The sequence below is a fragment of the Platichthys flesus genome, chromosome 8 (genome assembly GCF_949316205.1).
Source record: "Platichthys flesus chromosome 8, fPlaFle2.1, whole genome shotgun sequence".
NCBI lineage: Eukaryota > Metazoa > Chordata > Actinopteri > Pleuronectiformes > Pleuronectidae > Platichthys > Platichthys flesus.
In genome coordinates this window covers 9283657-9307604 of record NC_084952.1, presented here as the reverse complement: position 1 = coordinate 9307604, position 23948 = coordinate 9283657, and the positions used below count along the sequence as shown (strand labels likewise).

Below are 23948 nucleotides of genomic sequence, written 5' to 3'. Positions count from 1 at the left end.
TCTCATCCCCACATGCATAAATTCAGCTTTGAGGCTATTCTTTGATCCTAACTTTGGTCAGCAACAGACTGGCCAGCCTTTTGTCCAGGTGGCCTTAATTCACACTTTCCATGGCCTTTGTCCAGGATCAGATGTTCATGGTAATTTGTTCCCACAACCCACATGTTGCTGGTGTTTATATTATATAAGACAAATTCCCATGGTTGCATAACCTTCATATTTTACAGACACTGTAATAGTCACTCAAATTAAAAGCAGGAGTATCTTCACTTGCGGGTGAAATGAAATATTCCGTTTTCACTGGATACTTTAGCCCTTGATGCTGGATGAAAGGGGAAAACGGAAACATGAGGGAACCATCACAGTATGCCATATTAAAAGGTGCAGCTTGTTTGGGAGGTCACAACTTTGTTTAATACTGCACCCTAGCTCTCCACCATCTCCCTACGATCTCCCAATAATCACCTGTTTGGTTGAAATTATGGATCGTTAAAAGAACAGTTGTGAGAATAGGTGAGCTAATAATCTATCCTCTTACATCTGAAGTAGGACTAAGGACATGCACTTTATTAAGTACTTGGATTTGTTCAATAGCTTATCTCCGTCATATCCTTATTGTTTAATTAGCCTGTCTACTCAGGGTTAGATGGATAACATGTTTTAGGGTGAGAGAGTTGGAGGCAAATAAGAATGTAGTAGCTCAGGCTGATCCTGGCTTTGTTTATATCATGATCCTCCATCATGTGTGTTTGTCCACCCAATGACTAAAGACTCCCTGTGTGTAGGATGTCACAATAGAAATTTAGGTCAATGAGACAACAGCGTAGGATTTTTGGAGACTACACTTGGATTTCACAAGACCCAAACATGTGCTGTGTACTTGTGTGCAGTTGGCCTTGGAAACAACTGTCTCGGGTGAATCTTTCACAAGTGGACAGCTCTACGTACAGGGGTGAGTGCATCCAAGACGCATTGAGGACACTTTTGAGATCTGATCACTCGGACCTTAATGCGTGATCGCAAAGGTCTTATAAATAAATTTCTCATGTAATGTTTTTTAAGGTCCCAAAGACCGCTCTGCAAAGGAAAACGATAATTCACACTTAGGCGGAAAATAATTGCAGAAATGAAAGCTGCGGTTTGCTTTAGTTTTTATTGAACTGAAAGTGATTTAACGCCTATGTGTTTCCTATAAATTGAATTTCTTTTGTGGTCCCTTCCAGAATATCAAAACTAACTGCCAGATGTTTGTCTCCTATTCCTTTTATTTAATTGTAGAGCTGAACAAATTTTGGGGGAAATCTAAGCAAACATTTGCCAAGCCTGAAAAGAATGTAAATGACACTGCACTTTTACGGTAGTTACGTCATGATGTGTATTTACAGCCTCGGGTTACTTCACACACAGAAGAATGAACCCAGTGACTCTCCCGCAGTGCAGGAAACACATTCTAAATTTGGAAAGGAAAACAATTCCTTCGTTCAATTCAGTTCGGATTTATTGATAAATCATCATCACGATATACACAGCATATTCTCAACTTTACATAGTAAACAATCTTGATGTGAGAAACTCAACAGTTCTCACAATGAGCAAGCACTTGTCGATTTCCCGCCTGGCTTTCCTCTGTGCTTTCCTCGGTTGTCATTTAGACTTTTTGAGATTTGTGTAAAGAGAACTCCTGTTGGCTCTGACAACAACCTTGCTCCCTTGCCTTCCTCTGTGATTCACTGTAACTACCATTTATGGAAGAGGAATTCTCAAGCCACCTAATATTGAGGCGACCTCTTTTGTGACTCCGGCTCCTGATCCGGTTGCTGAAGCTGTCTCTCTTTCAAACATTCTGCTTGTGTGTGCCTGCGTATATACTAGGTGTGTGTGTGTTTGCATTCCAAGAACGAAGCTCAACCCTGTTATTCTGAGCACAGCATTTTTCCTCCTAGCTGCTGACATTTATTACTTGTTTATCTTTGGCAAGTGACCACCTGGGAGAGAAGAAATTAAGTTACAGTCCCCACACAATCACCATTTTGGCCCGTCGACCCTTTCCATACTTTTCTTTGTCCCCTGACCAACTTATTGGCTTGTGCTCAACAGTTTCCTGGTAGAGTGCTTTTCAAGTCTCAATTTTTTTAATGTTCTGCACCACAGTAGAAATTCTAATCTTTTAATTCTTGACCTCTGAGTGGAATTTAGACCTTTTAAGGCTGGCGAGTTTTAGTGGCCACAAGAAGTCCTTTGTGATCGAAGTGCATTTGCTGCCTCTGAAATAACAATACACTATTAAACAAGAGTTTTGATATCATCGATTTATTTCTACATCCCCGACTGTGGTTGATTTCTTTGGCTCAACCTCAAGTCCTTTTTTTTCTTGTATGATGCACATTTTATTTTCTCAGCCAATTTAAGAGGTTGGTGGAAAGAGACATGAGCCAAGAAGGAACCAATTTAGTTTTGGCATGGATCTAGAAAAGGGGTAGTTCCAGGAATATCTTTTTTAGCACTTTCTTTACCATTCCAACTCAAAAAATGTTTTGCCAATTGCATCGGGAATAATACATTATTCTTGATTTAAAAAATTCTATTGTTCTTCTGCCATTGAGATTGTGGGTTGTTTTAATGTGTGATATCTGTTTAAGAGAATAGTCATGAGTATCTAACCACCCTTTCCTCATGTCCACTCTCCCCTTCTGCTTTCTCCTCTAGCTCGGCAGGGATGAGAGAAGAGCAGACAGTCGGACTATCAATGTTGGACATCGGTCAGGCTCCTCCAATGAGGCCATCATCCCAGCCAAGTTCTGTGATAACAGGATTGTGTCCGCAAAGGTAAGAAGCATGTACCAACCAGTCTGGCCATACACCAAGAGGAAATTCTTCTACCTTTTTTTTTCTCAGCACAGCGTGTGCATTCCAATGCCTTCCTTCCTGTATTCCTCCCCCCCTGCCTGTCCACATCCCTGTCTTCACTCTCTCAACAGAAGGCGATTATTTGTCTGTCACTGGCTGTAGCAGTGAAATACATGGGTGCTGTTAAAGTACTGGCAGGGTGGGCAATTTGACTGTTTCCCCCTAGGCTCCGATAGATTACACTCCAGCCTTGTCCAAATGTCACCCCTCGGCCCTGTGTCAGCAGCCGGCTTGGACAGGTGCTGGCTGGCTGGCTTCTGAATATGAAGGGTTAAAGTGATGAGGGGAAAGAAGCGGTTTGAGAGCAAGACAACTGAGGATTTATTGTGGTGCAGAGGGTCCCAGTGAGGATGGGCCTATCATTTGGCTCCGGCCAGTATGTCAGGGTGAACAGTCCTTAATTACCCTTGCTGTGGGGTTTACGCTCCTCCATGCCTCTGCCCTCCATCATCTTGTTGCTTTTGCCCTCTTCAATGACCAATCTCCGCCTATCCCTCCTGCTCTCGTTGCTACATCAACACACTCAGCCACCCTCACCGCTACACCCCCTTTCCTCATTACTTTCCCTCTCTTTTCTCTCTGGCAAAATGTGATGGTTCATTCTGCTGCCTCTGCATTTCAATGCCTGCCCCATGTAGACATTCCCCTTCATAAGCACTGCCCTATTGCTGTTTCTCTGCAGATGTGTGTGTGTGGCTCAGTGTGTGTGAATGAATGCATGTGTATGTATTTGTGTTTTTCACCCTGGTACTGTTTTGTGGCACAAAGTTGCTTGCAGGGTATTGTCAAGCCATCTCCCAGTGATTTAAGTTTGCTTTAGCCGTGATGTTATCAGCAGCCACCTAAATAAAAGGATGAGAAAAATCCACAGAAACAGTCGCCAGCCTGATAAGTGCATTGGCTCCGCATTCAAGGCAAATTAGAGATAAATCGCTTATCTGAATCAATGGAATACCTTTCGTGCCCCCCAAGGGCCATCTCCCTGGGCAGTACAAAGAACAGAGACTCCAAGCTATTGAAGTTTCCTTTCCTCTTCCCCTTCCGTAGCTTAGACAGACTACACACAAGCAAGAGTGTTTGAATATCGAATGCCTCTAATCTCTCTCCCCTTGCCTTCTTTTCTTTAACCACTCTAACTGTGGCTGAGAAACATCAGGTCTGAATGGGAAAATTATGCAACAAAAAGTAATCAACAAAGTGTAAAACCAGTTTCTGTGACTTATATGCATGTTTTTCTCTGTTTACCTAACACAGTATACGGTTTGGAACTTTCTTCCGAAGAACCTTTTCGAGCAGTTCAGAAGAATTGCAAATTTCTACTTCCTTATCATCTTCCTGGTGCAGGTAAGGAGAAACTGTCTGTGTTCAAACTAAACAACGGTAACCCCTTGTCAAATAATGAATTCATAGATGCTTGTTTTGTCTGTTGATCTGGAGCTTCAACAGCTTTTATGAAGGCTTGCACAGTGCTTGTGTGTGTGAATGCTTTTTTGGGGATGGGGATTTTATCCGTTAAGAACAGATGTAGTGGTTTACCGATTGTTTAATATATCTCAATTCTGCTGTCTTACATTGATATCATACATAGCTAGATAAAAAAAGCAAATGAAATTCAAAAAAAGTCATCAATTAAGATAATCAAACTTATGCTTCATTGTTAGTCATGAATGTGCATTAATCCAACTTACTCTGTTTCCAGACTTTTACATTTTAATTTAACAAGCACTTTTTGGTATAGGTCCATCTATCTATATACATTGTCAATTTAATTTGTTAGCAGGTTATTGACAATTCACATCTTCCAACCTTAGACTATTCTCACATTTCACTAATCACAATTTAATGTTTTTATCTTAGATGTATGTGCAGATTTTATTGGTCTTGTATGGTGATTTAAAATTGTTTTTGTATCTGTAAGTGTTAAATTATGTTGTGTGTATGCGGCCCTATTCTCATAAGTGGAAACTGTTTGCTGGTGCTGACTAAAATGAATTGACTGGCATCTTTATTCCCCTGCTCTGTGCTCTAAAGTGACCTCTCCTCTCATCTCCTGTCCTTCTGATCCATGTGTATGGAAAAAAACTCTCTTTTTAGCACTAACCTAAACAATGGAAGCAAATAGCCCAGTAGTGTAAGCAAGTGCTGGTGTTGGGCCTGCTTAGGAGGGATGTCTTCTCTCAAGTCTCATGCTGACTGAATTAACTCAGAGTGAGGGCTTCCAAAAGCGCAGCACTGTTCTAACTGAGTCCTCTCTGCGTGCAGTCTTCACAAATTAACTCCATTATTCTCAGGTCAATAGCAGATCAATTGCAGCGTTTTTTCCCCCCTGGTCCTTATTTCCACTAGGACTGTTGTGTATCTGATCTTCACCCCACAATTATTGTTGCCAAAAGAAATCATGATAAGAATATTATCACAACGTAAAAGGTTTTGGGGAAAAATCTGTCAAAATCATCTTTAACTTTGTTTGTTGTAATTGATATAGTGGGTGCTGGCTAATTTACCGTATGTCATCATTTGTATTAAATGTGATATTAGTATTTTCATTTGTCATATATGTAAATATCATTGTTATTTTCAATATATGCCCAGCTGTTGTGAATTTACAGGGGAAATTATTGTGAGACAATGCAGTAAACTGCGTGTTTGCATCACTCACACTTACTGCCTTTTGCTGCGTGTGAGCACAGGGATTATCAGTGTGGGATGTGTGCAGCGTGTTTGTTTGTGTGTGAATGCATTGTATGAATGTGTATGTGCTGCTGCATGTGATGTATGACTCAGTGGGTGTCCTAGGTTTGCTGATGGTGTTTACCCAAGCTGCAGTGTGGTTGTCGTTTCTCCACTAATCCAGCCTCTCTTGAGCGGCTCTTTATCCCAACACTCATCTCACACATAGAAATACACCTTCTCACTTTCCCTGAGAGGCTTCATGCAAATTCTCTCGCAACAACCAAATGTTATGCACCATCTAGCTCTGTCCTCCCCTTGTTTTGTCTCCCTAGTTGTCATTTGTTCTCTTTCGTTGTGTCTGTCTTTTCCCCCCTTTCTGTCTCACATTCCCCCCCATCTCTCTGCAGCGCTGCACTGCTGACGTCAGCAGCAGGAAGCCCTCTGTAGCTCTGAGTGCCGCAAATAGACACAGGCTGATAAAAAAGCACCACTCGCCTATAAATAGCCCTGCATGTCTTTGCTTGAATTTGATCGAATGGGAAGAGAGCGCTGTGAGAGAGCACAGGGCAAAAGTATAGGAGGGGGAGAGTGAAAGGGTGAAGGGGTAGGAGGATGCAAAGGCCCTCAGAGCTGCCCCGGGAGCCCGGGGACCTGCCTCTGTCACTCATTCTGACACACTTCCCGGCTCAGATGAAGGGCTTTGTGCTGCTCCGCTTTGCTGCTCTGATATCACACCAGCACATCAGCAGCCAAATACAGTTCACGTTGCTGAGGTTTTTTTGGGGGGGAGGGCTTTTCATTTGGTGCAGGGGAAGAAAAGGTAGTCTGGAAGTTTGCTGGTGATTGTTGTGAATCAGCAACTATAAACTCACCGAATGTATAGAAACAAACTACGAGTTTAGTTTTCTTTAATCGTCTTAATATAACCCTTACTCTTATCCCTAAATTACATATGTCATTGATTTCATAAGCTATTGTAGTGTAAGATGAGTGTTGTTATTTTAGATATCAAATTAAAGCACACCGCTAAAATGTGTCACTGTTTATAGTCTTCTAATGAGCACTTGCCATCATAATTGTCATAGACTTGCCAAAGATGTATAAAAATCAAACAGCATTTTGGCTGAAAGTTTTGCTTTGTGAGGGCTTCACTCAAGTTCGGCCATCTGGCTGCTGATTCAGAGGCACACGCTGTCCTCAGTCCTTCCTGTAGCTTCTGTTTTTCTTTCTGTAGGCACATTTCAATTCAGTCATGTTAATAAGCTTGCCATTATATTATTATGGACAAATTTGTTATGCTGCGTTGGTTTCCTCCAAAGTTCACTGCATCTGTGCTTCAGGAAGTGCTCCACCTTAAAGGTGTGGTCATGAGAAACCTGAGAATGGCTTACCTGACTGGGGTAAACTGATTGTTTCTCAAGAAACATTCAATGATACAGTAGCTATATTGTCTAAAGCAGTGTGCCAGGTGCAGTTTTTAGCCCATACCTCTCTATAAGATCCCTGATACACACACACACACACACACATAGACACACATTCTCTCACCTCTGGCTCATGGCATGTGAGGCTACTGCGGCAGTATTATTACTTTCCCTTCTGTCTCACTGGAATTGCTAACTACTACAAATATAATGCAGACTCTCCTCTGAATCTGCACTCCTCCAAATGGTCGATGTGCACTAGTCCATCTCAGGCTTGTAATTGATTTCTCCTGCAGTTAATTGTAATCACAGTACAGCTTGGGTAGGCTAGCAGCTCACTGCCCTTGTCCTTTATTGTGTGTGTGTGTTTGTGTGTGTATGTGTGTACTAGGAAAGAATGTAGCTGTGTTTGTATTTGTATGTGGCTACTGAGATAGCAGCAGGTTTGGTTCATTCTCATTCTGAGCACAGGTGAGGAGAACACCAGAGATTTCTTCCAAACACATCTCTTGCTCTTACACAGCTGATTTCTATCTGGAAGCTTGTTTGTGCTTCTGTTCCGGACGACAACAAGCTTAATGTGACGTGTCTGTGCGAGCTGTAATACGCACCTGAGCTCAGGGGGAGACCAGCTTGCATTCTACAGGATCAGAAATGCCAGACTAAATCCATCTCATGATGGTTTTAAGGAATACACAATCACTCATAAGCCATTTGTGCACTGGGGTTTTAGCTGGCAGCCTTGGTCATGTGCTGCTTCTAAACTGCTCGGGATTTACCTGATCACTGGACCTGCACTTATTCTTGCTATAAACCAACAAAAGCAGCTACACAGATTCCCCCTCAACCAGAGTGTGCTCCCTCCCTTCAAAATGAAATATTGTGAAATTCTACTGATGAAGGAATTTGGGGAATTGTAGGCCTTTCAGAAACAGACTACACCCATCATTCAGAGGGCCTCCACCATCTTCTAGCCCATCACCACACACTCCTCCCAATGTAACCACAGACGCACATGTGCTGCAGTAAGACTTTGTTGTGGTGTAAAGCCTTTCAGTTTGAAGGTCATATGTTTATCATTAACTTGGCATTTCTCTGAATGTTTTTTTTGTTTCTCCCTCTATAGGTGATAGTTGACACTCCCACCAGCCCTGTCACCAGTGGCATACCCTTATTTTTTGTGATCACAGTAACGGCTATCAAGCAGGTAAGACGCTACCTCCTGAATAATAATATTAAACATTGAATTGATATTTCCTGTTCTGTTCTGTCCAGGCCTGGCACCTCAAGACCAAATTGCATTTGCAAATGCATCTGGAACCTCTCAGTTTCAATTTCCATATAGAGTTATCAACAGTCACAGACCAAACTGTCACAGTGTGTGATCTAAACCTCACACTGTACAGACTTGCATGGTATATTACCTCAGTGCCAAAGAGACATGGAGACACTGGCTGTTTGTTATGACTATCTACGTTATTTGTATCGTGTCAGCTATCCTTGAATCAGGCAATGAACTATTGTTTATAGTAAATCAAATGTGAGTGTAACCCATGTCCAGAAGCTTAGACGAATGCCACACAGCGACCTTAAGACATAAAATACATAAGAAAAAGTACCTTCAACTAATCACAGCAAAAAACTGAAACAAGTGACATTGCACGAGGTAAAAGAAGAATGTCTGGAAGCCCTTCATCTACAGTTGTTTATTTGTCTGTTGTTGAAGATATACTGTAGTTCATTTAATATTGTCACAACAGTGAATGCAACAGAGGTTGCCACACCAGTGGCAGTCGTCTTGGTTGCTAATGAAAATGCCTCAGCAGCCCTCCCTTCTCGTACATCGTATCAAACCTGCCCCATTTAGATAAATAGTTCAGGAAGGATGGAAATGTTTCTAAACAGGGCTGGGGGAGACCCATCTGAAAGAGAAAATAACTTGAGCGGATGATTGGTTTGGTTTTCAGGCTAGCCCTGTCCTCATTTCCTCATATTGTCTGTCATTGTATTATATCCTTCCTCTCCGAATAGAAGACAATATAAGTTTCCTGCCCTCATAACCCCCTTGATGTCATTTTTGTATTAAGTATGTGACAAATGCTCTCTTGAGTTTTGTACTAATGTGCTCTACTGGTGCATGATTCTGATTTGGGAAAAGATTAAGTAGGCTCTCTGGGAGTGTATGAAAATGGAGAGATAAAGGAAGAGAGAGAGAGAGCAAGTCTATTACAGTGATACAAATGATCAAGGGGAGTATCTGTTTCTTTGAACACCGCTTTAAATGTGTTGTTTTAGGTTCAGCTTTTTAGTTAGCACAATAGTGGGCGGACTTACTTGTGAAAATATATGGTGCGTGCTGATAGTGCTGGACTGCCTTCAGCCAGACTTTGAAGTGGGACACCAAAGTGGTCTGTAGTCTGGACCTATTTTAGTCGGGCAGAAGTGAGCTGTATAGTTCAACAGACCATCTGCAGAATGCTTCCTCTCTTCTTTCCCCTCTCTCGTCCACCTGGTATAATTGCTCTGCATCAATCAACCAGACTTTCTCCTCCTATCACCTTTGCTGGTAATCCTGAATTCTGGCTCAAGCTCCGCCTTGGCACCCAGTGTGGTCTCCCTCTGCATCTCTGCACCATTGCCTCTATCTCCATTACTATCTTAAAGCACTTATGAAGTCTACACTAGGCTTTGTGCCCTATGCTGCTGCACCCCCAATACTCAGTATTCTTTCACGGTATACTGTTCCAGTGCACTGCTGAACCATTCTGCTGCTGCAGGCAGTCTTTTGTTTTTGACAATGCGATGAAATGCAAAATAAAGATTATATCATTCACTTAAGCATTTATTTTTGTCTCACACTCTTCTGTTGATTGAGAGTATAAAGGTGTGTAGGTATGTCACATGGATACTTTTTGTTTTACTGAGCAAATAACACACTGATTTTGAAATGTTGCCATAGGGCTATGAGGACTGGCTACGGCACAAGGCTGACAATGAGGTGAATAAGTACCCGGTGACAGTGCTAGAGGATGGCCTCAGGATACGGAAGGAGAGCGAGAAGATCAAGGTACCTTTCAGCTGCCACATCCTTGCTTAGATCCACAAGAAGGAGTATTTCCTTAGAGACCTGGCTTGTGATAAGATGTGTGCAGCTTGGCATGACAGAGTTTGAGATATATGCACAGGGGGAAAAACGCTCTGTCTACTGAACTGATAAGATGTCCAAACATGGTTGTGAGAGTAATACATTTATCCAGGGTGTACCAAGGTAAAATATTTTCAAAGATGCATGTCTTTTTCAAAAGCTTAGAAATGTATTAAGCAATAATTTCCTATTAAACATGAACCAAGCGAGTCCTGGTTGTGTTGAATGGCAACCCATGCACAGTGACACCACTGAGACTCAGCATGCAACTGTCAAAACAAAAACAGTCCTGATTTGGACAGCTGCTCCCATCACAGGAAGTCGCATAAACTAACTGTTGGGTACCTCCTATAACGTTCAGGGGTCAAGAGCTAACCACACATTATTTTAGCAAACCAAAGAGAGACAGATTATTTGCACAGTAGTTAAATGTGAGTGGATATTGACTAGTTGTCAGCCAGAGGACTCTGAAGAAATGCTCTTATTAATCTATTGATGCTATATTTTTAAGTAGATGGTTATTTGCAAACACATTAGCCACAATAAATCGACAAGACATTTTTAAGGGATGTGCTTAATGGAGGAAGGAAGAAGCTATTTGTGAAAAGTATTTAGTGATATTTGGTTAACTTTGTTTGTTTCTTGATCAGGTTGGAGATGTTGTGGAGGTGGAGGAAGATGAGACCTTTCCCTGTGATTTGATACTGCTGCAGTCGTGTCGCGATGATGACACATGTTTCGTTACCACAGCAAGTCTGGATGGAGAGTCCAACCATAAAGTAAGATGTAATGCTTTACCCTTTTTTTGCATGGTTAGAAATTTAGGACTTAGGACTTAGAAGCTACTTCTTAATTAATAGGGATGTATATGGATGTTAGAGACAGTGAAACAAGACAGAACTATTTACAACAGGGAAAGTCATAAAATTATAAATCAGAATAGGGTAATCTTAAGTTTTCTAGTGTTTCATATTTCAGCCTTGCTTTGAAGAAAGTTCAAAAGGTGAAGGTTCCTTTTTGTGTCAAATTATCTTGGAATCTTTAGTCTTCCTGTTTTATGTAATGTCTTTGTTTGACACGGGAAGCTAAAATGTTCACTTGACCCAAGTCAGATCGTGCTCACAACTCAAACGCTGTCTCTTCCCGCCTTGTCCAGACACACTACACAGTGCCGGACATAGAGAAGGATCTGGAATCTCTCAACGCCACCATCGAGTGTGAACAGCCACAGCCTGACCTTTACAAGTAGGCACTCATCATACAGTCCCCGAGGAATTACACTACAAGAAAACATTGCCTGTCGTTTGTTGGTAAAAGGATTAACTCGATACCTGTCGAAAATGTGACTCTAATACTAACTTGTTGATTAATTGGAGATGTGTTGGTGAGACACTGTGTACTCTTTGTTTGGTTGGTTTCATATATGCAATTTAAAAATCTGCAGATTATTTACTGTAGTCTTTGGGTTGCCTGGCACGGATGGAGCTGATTCGTAATCACTTGTAGAAATCTCATCTCAGTCACAAGCCAGCCTTTAGGCTCCTCCTTTGGGAAAGGAGATTGAGTATTATCATCTGGCCAGACCTCATAATGCTGTTTGAGATGTGCTAAGTAAGCCATGGTGCCAAATGCTCACTATTCAGACTCAATAAAACTGACAGCAGGCTGCGGGCTAACCACCTGTAATTATTGGCTCCCAAACCCCTTCAACTGCTTTTAGGTCCAGTCCTTGAGGTCTTGTGAAGTAAACGACCTCTGGAGGAATTTGATTCCTCAAGTTCACCACTCCACTCTAGTTTTTACAGATTGAATAATATGCAAAACAAGTGTCACATGTACTTTTTTTATAATGACTTGATTTGTAGGATGCTCAGCAGTATGTGTGGGCTTTTGTTCCAGATTTGTTGGCCGAATGCACCTCTACACAAATAACCAGGAGCCTGCAGTGAGGTGAGAGCACTCACGCAAAACCGTCTCAGACCACTTTAAGTCACCACACAGTTGTTTAAGCACTCATTTGTTTCCCTTTGCATCACCAACAAATCATTATTCCATTGATCATTAATTGCAGACAAGCATTAAAATTAAAACAGGCTTGGCATGGCTTCAGCCACTGCTTCCAAAGCACTCCCACAGGCATTTATCAATGACTGTTTTGTAATGGCCTTACAAACAAATGCCAGTGTCCTTCTCAAGAGCACTGGGACTGTTGTAAGCCCAGACTGCAGTCATACAGTGTATTGTCACTGCGTATTTTAGAGTGGGTGCCAACTTGCCTGCCAGGTTTCCATTTGGAAACTAGCAGTGTGTGTGTGAATTGCACAGATTCTGTTTGACTGAATTGTCTCATGTACTGATGTGATTGTGCAGGTCTTTGGGCCCAGAAAACCTACTGCTGAAAGGAGCCACATTAAAGAACACTCAGAGGATCTTTGGTGAGACAACTGTTGTTGATGTTATTACAATAACTTACAGCAAATTAGTGAAGATGGCTCAGTATCTAAAAATGAGTCCCTTTTGTTTTTCTTTTCCCTCGTGCCTTCTAAAGGTGTTGCAGTTTACACTGGCATGGAGACGAAGATGGCTCTCAACTACCAGGGAAAGTCTCAGAAGCGCTCTGCTGTGGAGAAGTAAGCAAATCAAGAAAAGGTGTTAACAATTTAAAAAAATGTGTGATTCATCTTTGATAGTCACTAATGATATCTTTTATATTTTCAGGTCGATCAATGCGTTCCTTCTTGTTTACCTTTGCATATTGGTGAGCAAGGCCCTAGTGTGCACGACACTTAAGTATGTATGGCAGGGCAAACCCGGACAAGATGAGCCTTGGTACAACGAGAAAACCCAGAAAGAGAAGGACACCAATTTAGTGAGTACACATTTAGCAACCTGCCTGTTCTTCTAGAAACAATTGTAAGTCAGGTGTCTGCGAGGCTCCTGTGTTGTTTTCACAGTCAAAAATATCTTATGTTATTTCTAGTACCATATATCATCTTTTACGATGTTAGCAGCTGGGAGAGAAATAAATTGAGTAATACGTGTCTTCAGCTTCATGGGGATTACCCCTGCTGTGAGAAGAATAGCTAATGGGTGTTGCTAACATTGCATCAGGATATTATCATGTGAATAATGGTAAATACTGATCCTCTGGTTGTGGTTCTAACTTCTGGGAGTTAAAGCTCCATCCACCGTGTTAAAGCGTTTTACATGACCTTGCCTATTAATCAGCACCAGTAAAATGCTTCTCAGCAAAATGGCCACTGCAGACCAATATTGCGACATGGACCATTTCATTGGTTGTTAACCCTCTGCCCTGGCCTTCAATGAACTGCGAACATGGTGATAAAACTTTGTGATAAAACATTGTGATTGCATCATGTTTTGTTGTTCGGGTAATGTAATGCAGATAACTGATTCCAAACTGAGGCACTGTGGATTTTAGGTGCAGTGCAGTGTGAGATTTGAATTATAACATCAACTTTTTTTTTCTCCAACAGTACCTTAAGATGTTCACCGACTTCCTGTCCTTCATGGTGCTCTTCAACTTCATCATTCCAGTGTCCATGTACGTGACAGTTGAGATGCAAAAGTTTTTGGGATCCTATTTCATCACATGGGACCAGGACTTCTTTGACCCAGAAATCGAGGAAGGGGCCCTGGTCAACACCTCAGACCTCAACGAGGAGCTGGGCCAGGTCAGGAATGGACTTAAGAAAATAATTTATTTAAATGACAAAAATGTGTATCTAGTAGGAAAAAGATTTTAGTAAATTCGGCATTCCCAATAAAAACAACTAATTAGGGCCCGAGCACAGAAATCGGTGGGAGGCCCTATTGAATTTGTAAGGATTTTTATTATTATTTATTTTAATTAAACCTTACAGTCAAACAAAAAATTCAGTGCAATGACATTTATAAATAATTATATTAAAAATAAGTTATTTAAAAAAGTGTTTTTGCACTTTAGTCACTCTTATCTAACACAATGAAATGCACCATTTAAAAGTTTCTGTAATAAGAGAAAAAGGTGATTTTAATTTAATGCTTTTTTGCTAAAAAAAAAGTTACAATTGTCGGGTAAGATTGATTCAAGCAAAAATATGGTTTCAACACTGATAACACATAACTTTGCAACTGTAAAACATAAGCTGCTTATGATAACATTAGCTTGATGTGCTATCCAAGCGTCTCTATTTTATGGCACCTATACTGCTGCCATACATCAGTCACACTTGGTTTGCAAAATGATTACCTCAATCAAAGTTTATGCTTCGTTAAACTGATTAATGCACAGCATTTCTCTCTGGAAGTAATTTCCTATTCTTATTGTTGGAACCTGTTAAATGGGCACCTGAATGTTTACGGCACTGGAAGAGTCTGTCATGTATTTTTATCACGTTTCCTGCAGGTGGAGTATGTCTTTACTGACAAGACGGGCACCCTCACTCAGAATAACATGGAGTTCATCGAGTGCTGCATCGACGGCTTCCAGTACAGATACCAAGACGCAAACTCAGAGGTGGACGGTCCCTGTGTCACAGATGGACCTCTGAACAAACTACAGCAGAAAGCTGGCAGGGTGGGTGTTGTGGTGTCCCTCCATCTGTTGTAAAAGTCACACGACCAGCAACATATGCTCATTACATAGCTCGCTGCTCAGGAAGGCCCTTCTCAGGTCAGCAATGTATCGTCCCGTTTGACATGTCAACATATGCACTTTATATGGAGGGGGAGCAGACTGGCTGTGTGCTTTTGTCACAAGCACCTGATAATACTTCATAGACTGTTGTACTTCAGCATGTCCTGAATGTTTATAAGAGGTCAGTTTAATAAGATGGTTGTAAATCCAGGGATCTAAACTCCAGCTACTGTTTATGGCTCTATGTAGGGCTGTAAATATATTATCAAGATATTAAACAATTGATATTTGTTTAAAATTCAAATGTTATAGTTATTATTTATGCATAAAAAAACAAAGCATCATATTCTGTATTTTTACTGTATTGAGCCATGTTGGTGTTGTGTTATCAGGAGAGGGAAGAGCTGTTTCTGCGAGCCCTGTGCCTGTGCCACACAGTCCAGGTGAAGGAGTCGACAGAGCAGAGTCGAGACCAAGTGGACGGACTGCCAGACCGGGTGGATGGCTTAGGGGTGGATGGAGAGGGGATTCATCCACCACAGGAGCAGATAGGCCTCATAGCCTCCTCACCTGATGAAGTTGCTCTGGTCAAGGGTGCCATGAGGTAAGAGATGGTCTATTATGACCGAGTGAGTAAAAATGATGACATAACCAAATATGAATATCACAAATGCATTTTCCAAAATTATAGATAGGTTTAAATACATTAATTAACGTAACACAGATGTTTGACATTTGTGATGATTTGTCTCCATCTGCAGGTACGGCTTCACATTTCTGGGTCTTGAAAGTAAAACCATGAAAATTCGCAACAGGAACAACGATGTTGAAATGTAAGTCTGTAATTATATAGGCAAACATTTTTTGCCATATTATTTGCTTTATGCACTATAACTGTAATTTAATTTGTGTACATCCCAAAGGTATGAACTACTCCACGTGCTGAACTTTGACCCAGTGAGAAGGCGAATGAGTGTCATAGTCAGAGCCAAATCAGGTGAGCTTATTACTGACTGCTTCATTCCAGGGACTGTGATGTGAATACAGGCCCTCAGCCCTCACCACATTGTGTGTCCGTATGGTTATATTTGTTTTTTGTCTCTAGGTGATACAATCCTCTTCTGTAAGGGAGCGGACTCGTCCATCTTCCCCCGTGTCAGACAGGAAGAGGTTGAAAACATCCGCATGCACGTGGAGCGTAATGCAAAGGTGGGTGACTCCAGATTTAAGTTAAGAAGTATGTCCTTATTTATTCAGGGCTCAGATGGGTTTTAATTTAAGATTACTGTGATTTTGAGACAGATTTTGCTTTCTTTGTTTCGGTAACATGTTTTTAACTGTTTAGGAGGGCTACCGGACTCTGTGTGTGGCCTACAAATATCTCAGTGCAGAGGAGTACAACCAGGCAGATAAAGGACTGAAGGAAGCTAGACTGGCTCTGCAGGACAGAGAAGAGAGGCTCATGGCTGTTTACAACCAATTGGAGACTGGGATGAGTCTGATAGGAGCCACTGCTGTAGAGGATCGGTGGGTGTAATGCTGCATGCTGCTGTTGTCTCTCCTCAGCCCTCCATCTTATAACAGATCAGTGCCAAGATTTTTAGATGTTAAAATGCTCTTACATAAAGACATCTCAGAATAGACCATGGTTTGCAAAGACAGAAATACACTTGGTGCAAACTTCCTGTTCTGACTTACTATTCTTAGGAAAGAAAGACTTGTCTGTGTTATGACACGTTCTGTTTGCACAACCTCAACAGTTGAAGTTGTTTAGCATCAGTTGCTTTTACTAGATTCCTGGTAGTGTTTTGTCCATTATGAAATTGCTAATTTGTAATTTGTGGTGACAATTAAAATATATCAATAAATTGATTCTGTGGTCCAACAAGCACTCTTCCACAATTCAATGATCTAAAAAATAGGCAAAAGATTTTGTTTTAAAAGTACCAATGACATTTTAAAAAAATGACATCAAAGTGCATTTATAAAAAAAGAAAAAAACTATTTAAAAATATATCCCCTTTAAAACATTCCCCACAGCTCCCTCTGACTCCAGTTTAAGTTAGGCTCAACCTTGTTTTAGTAGCATTTTTGCTAGACAAAAAGACCAGGAGCTGGTCTTCAGTCTGCTCAGGATTTGTTTCTGTATCTGACATCTTCCTATTGCCCTTCTCCCCCAGGCTTCAAGAGGAGGCTGCAGAGACGATGGAGGCCCTGCAGGGGGCAGGCATGAAGGTGTGGGTCCTAACGGGGGACAAGGTGGAGACAGCAAAGTCAACTTGTTATGCTTGTAGACTGTTCCAGAGAAATACAGAGCTGTTGGAACTGACAGTGCGCACTCTGGACGAAGGAGGAAGGAGGCGCGAGGAACGGCTGCATGACCTTTTGACTGAATATCACAAAAAAACTGTGCAGGATGCCCCACCAGCTAAAGCAGGCGTCACCAGGTTGGTTTCTCGATTTGTAGACATGCTCTTATTTAACACAATTGTTACTGATGATAACAACTTGAAACCTGTTTCCCTTTTCTGTGTTAAAGGAGCTGGTCTTCATCAAACCAGGACTTTGGTTTTATCATAGATGGAGCTACTCTGTCCATGGTGCTCAACCCCTCCACTGAGTCCAACGCACGACTCTACAAGAGCCTGTTCCTGCAGATCTGTCAGAACTGCACAGCTGTTCTCTGCTGTCGCATGGCTCCTCTACAAAAGGCACAGGTCAGACCTATCGGTTCAGATGTGGAAAATATGTATTCCTTAAATAATTGAAAAGACTATTTTTACAGTGAATAGATGGCAGCTTTTGAATGTTGCCCTCATTTCTTGCTCCATATACAGATAGTTAAAATGGTGAAGAACTCAAAAGGCAGCCCAATCACTCTTTCCATTGGAGATGGTGCCAACGATGTCAGCATGATCTTGGAAGCTCATGTTGGCATTGGTAAGAAATCCAATGATGGAGCTGATTCTGATAAACATATCTTTCATTCGTTTCAATGGAGGAAAGTGTCACATTTTAGTGAAGGTGATGTGTGACTTTTATTGGTGTTTCAGGCATTAAAGGTAAAGAGGGCCGGCAGGCAGTGAGGAACAGCGATTATGCCATCCCCAAACTCATGCACCTCAAGAAACTTTTGTTGGCTCATGGGCATCTCTACTATGTTCGCATTGCACACCTGGTGCAGTATTTCTTTTACAAGGTAGGAGGAACAGATTCTTCAGTCACATTCACTTTTTATCATTCCTCGTGTTCTGAACCTGCTTAGTGTTTTTGTGCAAAGCCTGAATCTCACAAACAAACCCTACAACTCACATGATTTGACTATAATGTGATGAAGAGACACAGATTTGACAGAATCTATCTTCTTAACATGTTAAACTGATTTTTAGGTTGAACTGAGGAATTTTTTTTTTTTTACCTACATTTTAATTTAGGTGGTTACTTAGGAATCCATTTGATGTTCTTTGATGTTTTCTTTCTCCCATCAGTGTGAGCCTGTTCTCTTTTTCTGTTTCCCTGCAGAACCTTTGCTTCATCTTACCTCAGTTTTTGTACCAGTTCTTCTGCGGCTATTCCCAGCAAGTGAGTATGTCCCGAGGCCTTCGAGGTTCAAAGATGTTCTGAACATGAAAGGAGGCGGTGTCCCTTGAATCCACATGTCCTCGTGCTCCTGAATGCCAGACTCCTTCTTGTTAGACTGGCCCTCCCTCTCTGCCCCCGGAATGTTTGAGCCCTGTCTGATATGTTTATATATGGTGACTTAGATTTCATACCACTGTTAAATAATTCAGACATGTGTCAGCTCTGCCACCGTGGAACATCATTTGTGAGCAGAATGTAATCATGGTGGCATGTGTTTGGTTTATGTGTGAGTAGTCACACTGTTGAAAACACACTGATTTAATGTGTGGAGCTCATTGATGAATTCACTTGGCTTTAAATTAAGAACGTTTTATCGTACTTGGTCGTATAAAAACTGCTCCTGACACAGAAATATATTATCAGTTCATTCAATTAATACAAACACTGTCTTTATTAAGGTAATTGATTATGTTTTGGTGTGTCTGTTTGTAAAAGGTGTGGGTGAATAGGTTATTCCCCCTCATGCCACATGGCCCCCCGCTTAGATCTTTCATAAGTAAATGAAAGATGTATATAAGCTTGCCTATAGGACACACTGTATGTAAGTATGATGGTGTGTATGAGTTTTGTCCTCTCCATAATATTAACCCTTGGTTGCCCGACCCACCCTCCTCCTCCTCCTCCTCCTTCCCTTCCCTTGTCCTTCACTCCCCCCTGCTGCTCCCATACTCCCCAGCCCCTGTATGGTGCGGTCTATTTGACGATGTACAACATCTGCTTCACCTCTATGCCCATCCTGGCTTACAGCCTCTTGGAGCAGCACATCTGCATTCAGGATCTGCTGGACAATGCTACCCTCTACAGGTGAACATGGAAATCATCACTTATCTGCAGTACACTTCATGGTTGATTGAGATGTTGTCTTTAAGATCTAGGATTGCTGTTTATGGAGTTAAGATTGGATAAAATTATTAAATGGCCAATTGTTACTATGATCCTTAAAGATGAAGAAAAATAAAGTGGAGAATGTTCAAGTTCCATAGTCCCTCTGTTGGACATTTCAGCTTCTGTAACACATTTGACTAATGGGCTCTTTTGTACTATTTTGTCCACCATCAATAATTTCAATCATATTGCTGTCACAGTTAACCAGATATTTCCATGTATATAAAAACTATAAACTCACCTTAATCTATGTTATGGTGCACCTCAGTTTTTTTGGGTGCATAAAATGTTTTATGCTTATCATAGTTGAGTTTTTTCAAAGAGACATGAAAATAAGTTTGTTCATCTTTCTTGTTTATTTGTTTTTTTTAGAGTGATTGCCAAGAATGCCATGTTACGTTGGAGGCCATTCCTCTACTGGACATTGCTGGGAGTCTTCCATGGTTTGCTCTTCTTCTTTGGTGTTCGCTTTCTGTTCAGTAACCCAGCTCTGCAGGACAATGGCCAGGTTTGTTCTCTGATGTAATACACCCTCTAAAGCATTACTGTTAAATTTCTTGATGAAGCATTTTCTCCTAAGTACATTTGCTCATTTGTCTTATTTAAATCCAGGTTTTTGGAAACTGGTCATATGGAACAATCGTCTTCACAGTCCTTGTCCTCACCGTCACACTTAAGGTAAATACAAAAAACGTCCCTCCCTAGTTATCTCATCTGATGAAATGGTGCATCATTAGCACAGCATTTCACTTTAACTTTCAGAAAACCGACTTTGGCAAAGTCTCGACAGATATTTGAAATGTGCATTTATTGACTTTTCTCTGCTTTTTGCTTTAGCTTGCTCTGGACACGCGACACTGGACGTGGATCAACCATTTTGTGATCTGGGGATCTCTGGCTTTCTATGTGTTTTTCAGCTTCCTCTGGGGAGGAACAATATGGTTAGAAAACAATTCAAAATAACATATCCTATGTTTTCAGTAGCCATTGTAGTTCATCTATTATGTTTCATTTCTATGTGACCCCTGTGGCTCTTTCAGCCAAGTCAGTGAGTGAGTGTTCTCTTTCCTGCAGGCCTTTCCTGAGCCAGCAGCGTTTGTACTTTGTGTTTGCCAACATGCTGAGTTCAGTGTCAGCCTGGCTGGTGATCATCCTCCTCGTCCTGCTCAGTCTACTGCCAGAGATCCTGCTTGTGGTGTTCCGCAAGACCCACAGCCCCAACACTCGACAGGTACACACACATTTGCACTCTTCTTTGCTTTCTCTCCCTCTTTGTCTCTTTCCCTTTCTACCAACTCTCTGTACTGCATGTAATGCATTTGTTTTCTCAATGTAGTGGTTCTTAATAACTGAGTTCATCTTTGATATGGTTATAGGAGGGATTTGAATAAAATCCTAAAAATAAATATTGGATCACTCTTAAGTGCATTTTATTTACAAAGATTACAAATGTCATAACAGCTATTCTTTTGAGATGTAAACAGAGTGTTGCTGACAAATTAATACACACCTCTGATCACTGAAAGTACTCTTCTAGTTACTTTGAAAACAGGAGTCACCAAAAATGTTTTAAAGGAATTGACAAGAGATAATGCAACTATTGATGCAGGGACACATGATTAGGACTTACATTTTTCTCCTACTGCATCTTTAAGTTCAAGCTTTTATGTCCCACTCAGTCTTTTTTCTGCAGGGACACTTTAATTTAAGTTAAGTGAAGAATACTTTCCCAGATTTATTTTGACATTTCAATTAGTTCCCTATGAGACTAAAGGGATTTCCACACAGCTGGAAATGTTTGGGATTATACATGTGTGTTTGGGAGTGTTCCACACAACAAATAGTTTTATCTCCAAAAATTTGAAGACAGTCAAAAATACACATTGTACAATATTACATATTATGATGCATATGCGTTTGTTGTTTTTTTTTTTTTAATGTATCTGTAAATGAGGAAAGTGTCTGAATCAATCATAAGATGCATACAAATTTGACAATCTTGTTTTGTCAACAGTCCACAGGATTAAATGATGGTTGTTATTGTATTTTAGAACATCATCCCCTTTAATCTATTTTTTTCTTTTTTACTCATGTCTAACTTTGTTTTCTAACAAGTGCTACTGCTTTGGTCCTGCCACTCTGTCTCACCCTCTTCAATCTCCCCTCTTCCCCTCTGGACCTGCCTTCCTAAAGATGAAACATCGCCTTCCTTCCTCGGGGACATCCACTATCTTCATGTTGTCGCAGACCGCCAGCACTCACAGCTTCTCGTGGAGTGACTGAGGTCTTTCTCTATTTCTGTCAGCTCTTATACTTGAGACTGTTCCTGCATAGTTTTATGCGTCTGCCTGTCTTGCTTGTTTCCTACCTGTTGTGTGTCCTTCCTCTCCCACTGTTAGACTCCTTCCTTCCCCTCAAATAACTGGTGATCTGTAGTCAGTAGGAGGAATAAGCTCAGATGAATCAGATTATCGTTACTTTTATTATACCTACCTTAGGAATGACATCCCTAGAGGCTCTGATCTTTAAATCTTGACTTAAATGCTTTCCTTTAGATCTATGTTTATGAAAATAGGGATCAATACTGAGCATTGGGATATGCCCCGCTCTGACAGCAGTGTGGAGTAGGACCATGTGTCCATGAAAGCGTGCAGTCAGTCTTCCATCCTTGTCTGTCAAGTTGTTTCAGTCAGTCTCCTCCCAGCTGCCTGTGCTGCTCCAGTGCCTGCTGCCTCCGCATGTCCAGTCAGATGAATGCAGCACGTTAAAACAACCAAACTTACCTGCATGAGGCTCAAGTAAACCTCATCCTAGATCCTCACCACAATCCCTGCAGGCCACTGCATTTTGTTGCTGTGTGTATTTGTGAGTGAGTGTGTGTGTGTGTTTGTTTGTTTTTCTGTACATTCCTCTGCCAAATTTGCAAGTATAGACATAGTCAAGAAATCTGGAAATTATTATTGCAAGGAGAAGGTATCCTGAAAAGGCAGCCGGACTGAAATTCGTCATCCACCTGTCCAGTCTTTGAGTCTTTGTATGTTCGTTTTGTTACCTGTGTATGTCTGTACGTGTGCAGGAGACAGAGAAACAAAGTGTGTATGGTTCTCTCAGTGTAGTGATGTCATCAGTGTCTCTTGCCTCACCCTTCCAGAAGAAGCTGGTTCAGTCGAGCGTGGGGGGACTCCAGTCTCCCCAGTCTTCAGCCAGACCCCTGCTCATGAGAACCTTTTCTGATGAGTCCAATACTGTCACTTAAGCAGGTACCAGTCCACCTTCAGGCCATTTAAGCCAATCAAAGCCTTTTTCTCCCAACCAACCTCTCCTGCAGTCTTGGACCCTAACTCTGGGTTTTAACAAGAGATTCAGGCATAATGACAAACCGGTCCCACTGTGTTCCTGTGCTTTGTGTAAGCTGCCATTGGCTGGCTGAAGAGATGCACTTTTTCACCGTCAGTCCCATGTTTTGTGTTAATATATTTTTGGTTAAAAAAGACAAATGGTGCATTTCTTTAAAATGAATGTGTAACTAGGCCTAATATTGCAGATTTTATCTTTTCTTTTGGACACATGCTCCCTTCAGCCTCCCTTTGAACCCCAGCTTACCCCCTGCATGTGCTTTTTAAAAACCCTATTTGGAAATTGTTATATTCAGTCCATCTCGGAAGAAGAAGAACCGCTGAATGTGTGGTGGTCTCAGTTAGTGGGACTTTTTTCATTACTGACTATATCGACCCCAATGTGATATTCATGTGCTGTTTGTCACGTGGTGGTTCTCTCTCGCTCGTTTCGTCCTGTGTGCACGTCCACACCCGTGTTGGTGGTTGTCATCTGCTTAAGCTCTTGGGAAATGATTGATGTATTTTGTTAGTGCTGAGCATGATGTGATGCTGTCTAACCTCAGGCTGAATGCAGCTGCATTAACCACAGGGGGTAAACAGCTAAATGAATGGAAACACCAAGACAAAATACTTTCAAAACTGCAGCAGGTATATGTGGGAAAAAGATATCTCCATTTAATGTGTTATGTCATATTAATAGAAATTTATGCAGACAAAATGTGAAAGATGCATAATGAAGTATTCCAACAAGAGTCAAACTACTCTGTTGACTCTTATGGAAGCAACATGGCATAAAAATAATCTTATATCTTAATTAATCTTTAAAAAACATATAATTATACAGTTTTATGGTTTATGATATATGTTGTATGATAAGGACAACTATGCAGAAGTGTTGAACGTCTTAAGGTGTTTTCACATTTTCTGTGCTACCTCCTGTTCATAGGTCTGAACACTGGTCACAATGTCTTCTCATCACTGTCCAGGGCCACCGACATCTGTTAGTTAGCATAAGCTCAAAGCTTTTTTCCTCTGCTTCACTGTTTAACCTTCATTTCTATCCTCCCTGTAGCTCTCAGATGGTCGCCTCCTACAAACATCCAGGTAAACCACAGAGATGAACCCAACTTTCTTCTCAACGTGCATGTTTGGCTTCAACAGATCAATACGGATAATAAATTATAATAATATAAATTAAAATGTGGCCGCTGACCATTTTCTTTGATTTGGGGTGATTTCAAGTTGTCTCTTCCGCTTTTCTCTCGTTGAAACAAGCTTCTAATGAAAACAGAGAA

At 41.2% G+C, this 23948-nt stretch overlaps 1 protein-coding gene across 5 annotated transcripts in view; it reads left to right on the top strand.

Annotated features, from left to right (window-relative positions):
* atp11c (ATPase phospholipid transporting 11C) overlaps window positions 1-23948 on the top strand; it is a 37894-nt gene that overhangs the window by 11293 nt on the left and 2653 nt on the right. Inside the window, exons 2-31 of one of the 5 annotated variants that reach the window (XR_009921729.1) lie at window positions 2707-2826; window positions 4162-4251; window positions 8131-8211; window positions 9964-10071; window positions 10800-10928; window positions 11306-11394; window positions 12049-12099; window positions 12520-12584; window positions 12698-12779; window positions 12868-13018; window positions 13647-13844; window positions 14558-14728; window positions 15181-15392; window positions 15550-15621; window positions 15712-15785; window positions 15894-15997; window positions 16134-16315; window positions 16969-17235; window positions 17328-17505; window positions 17626-17728; window positions 17842-17987; window positions 18311-18370; window positions 19107-19234; window positions 19688-19823; window positions 19928-19993; window positions 20153-20256; window positions 20390-20546; window positions 21509-21599; window positions 22467-22575; window positions 23726-23741. Coding sequence is in view for 4 of the 5 variants with exons in the window: in XM_062393784.1 (XP_062249768.1) it covers window positions 2707-2826; window positions 4162-4251; window positions 8131-8211; window positions 9964-10071; window positions 10800-10928; window positions 11306-11394; window positions 12049-12099; window positions 12520-12584; window positions 12698-12779; window positions 12868-13018; window positions 13647-13844; window positions 14558-14728; window positions 15181-15392; window positions 15550-15621; window positions 15712-15785; window positions 15894-15997; window positions 16134-16315; window positions 16969-17235; window positions 17328-17505; window positions 17626-17728; window positions 17842-17987; window positions 18311-18370; window positions 19107-19234; window positions 19688-19823; window positions 19928-19993; window positions 20153-20256; window positions 20390-20546; window positions 22467-22571 (3429 nt within the window). In the remaining variant the exon portion in view is untranslated. Of the gene's footprint in view, window positions 1-2706; window positions 2827-4161; window positions 4252-8130; window positions 8212-9963; window positions 10072-10799; window positions 10929-11305; window positions 11395-12048; window positions 12100-12519; window positions 12585-12697; window positions 12780-12867; window positions 13019-13646; window positions 13845-14557; window positions 14729-15180; window positions 15393-15549; window positions 15622-15711; window positions 15786-15893; window positions 15998-16133; window positions 16316-16968; window positions 17236-17327; window positions 17506-17625; window positions 17729-17841; window positions 17988-18310; window positions 18371-19106; window positions 19235-19687; window positions 19824-19927; window positions 19994-20152; window positions 20257-20389; window positions 20547-21508; window positions 21600-22466; window positions 22576-23725; window positions 23758-23948 lie in introns of those variants that run through there. The other 4 variants (XM_062393784.1, XM_062393785.1, XM_062393786.1 and 1 more) reach the window with 4 other exon arrangements.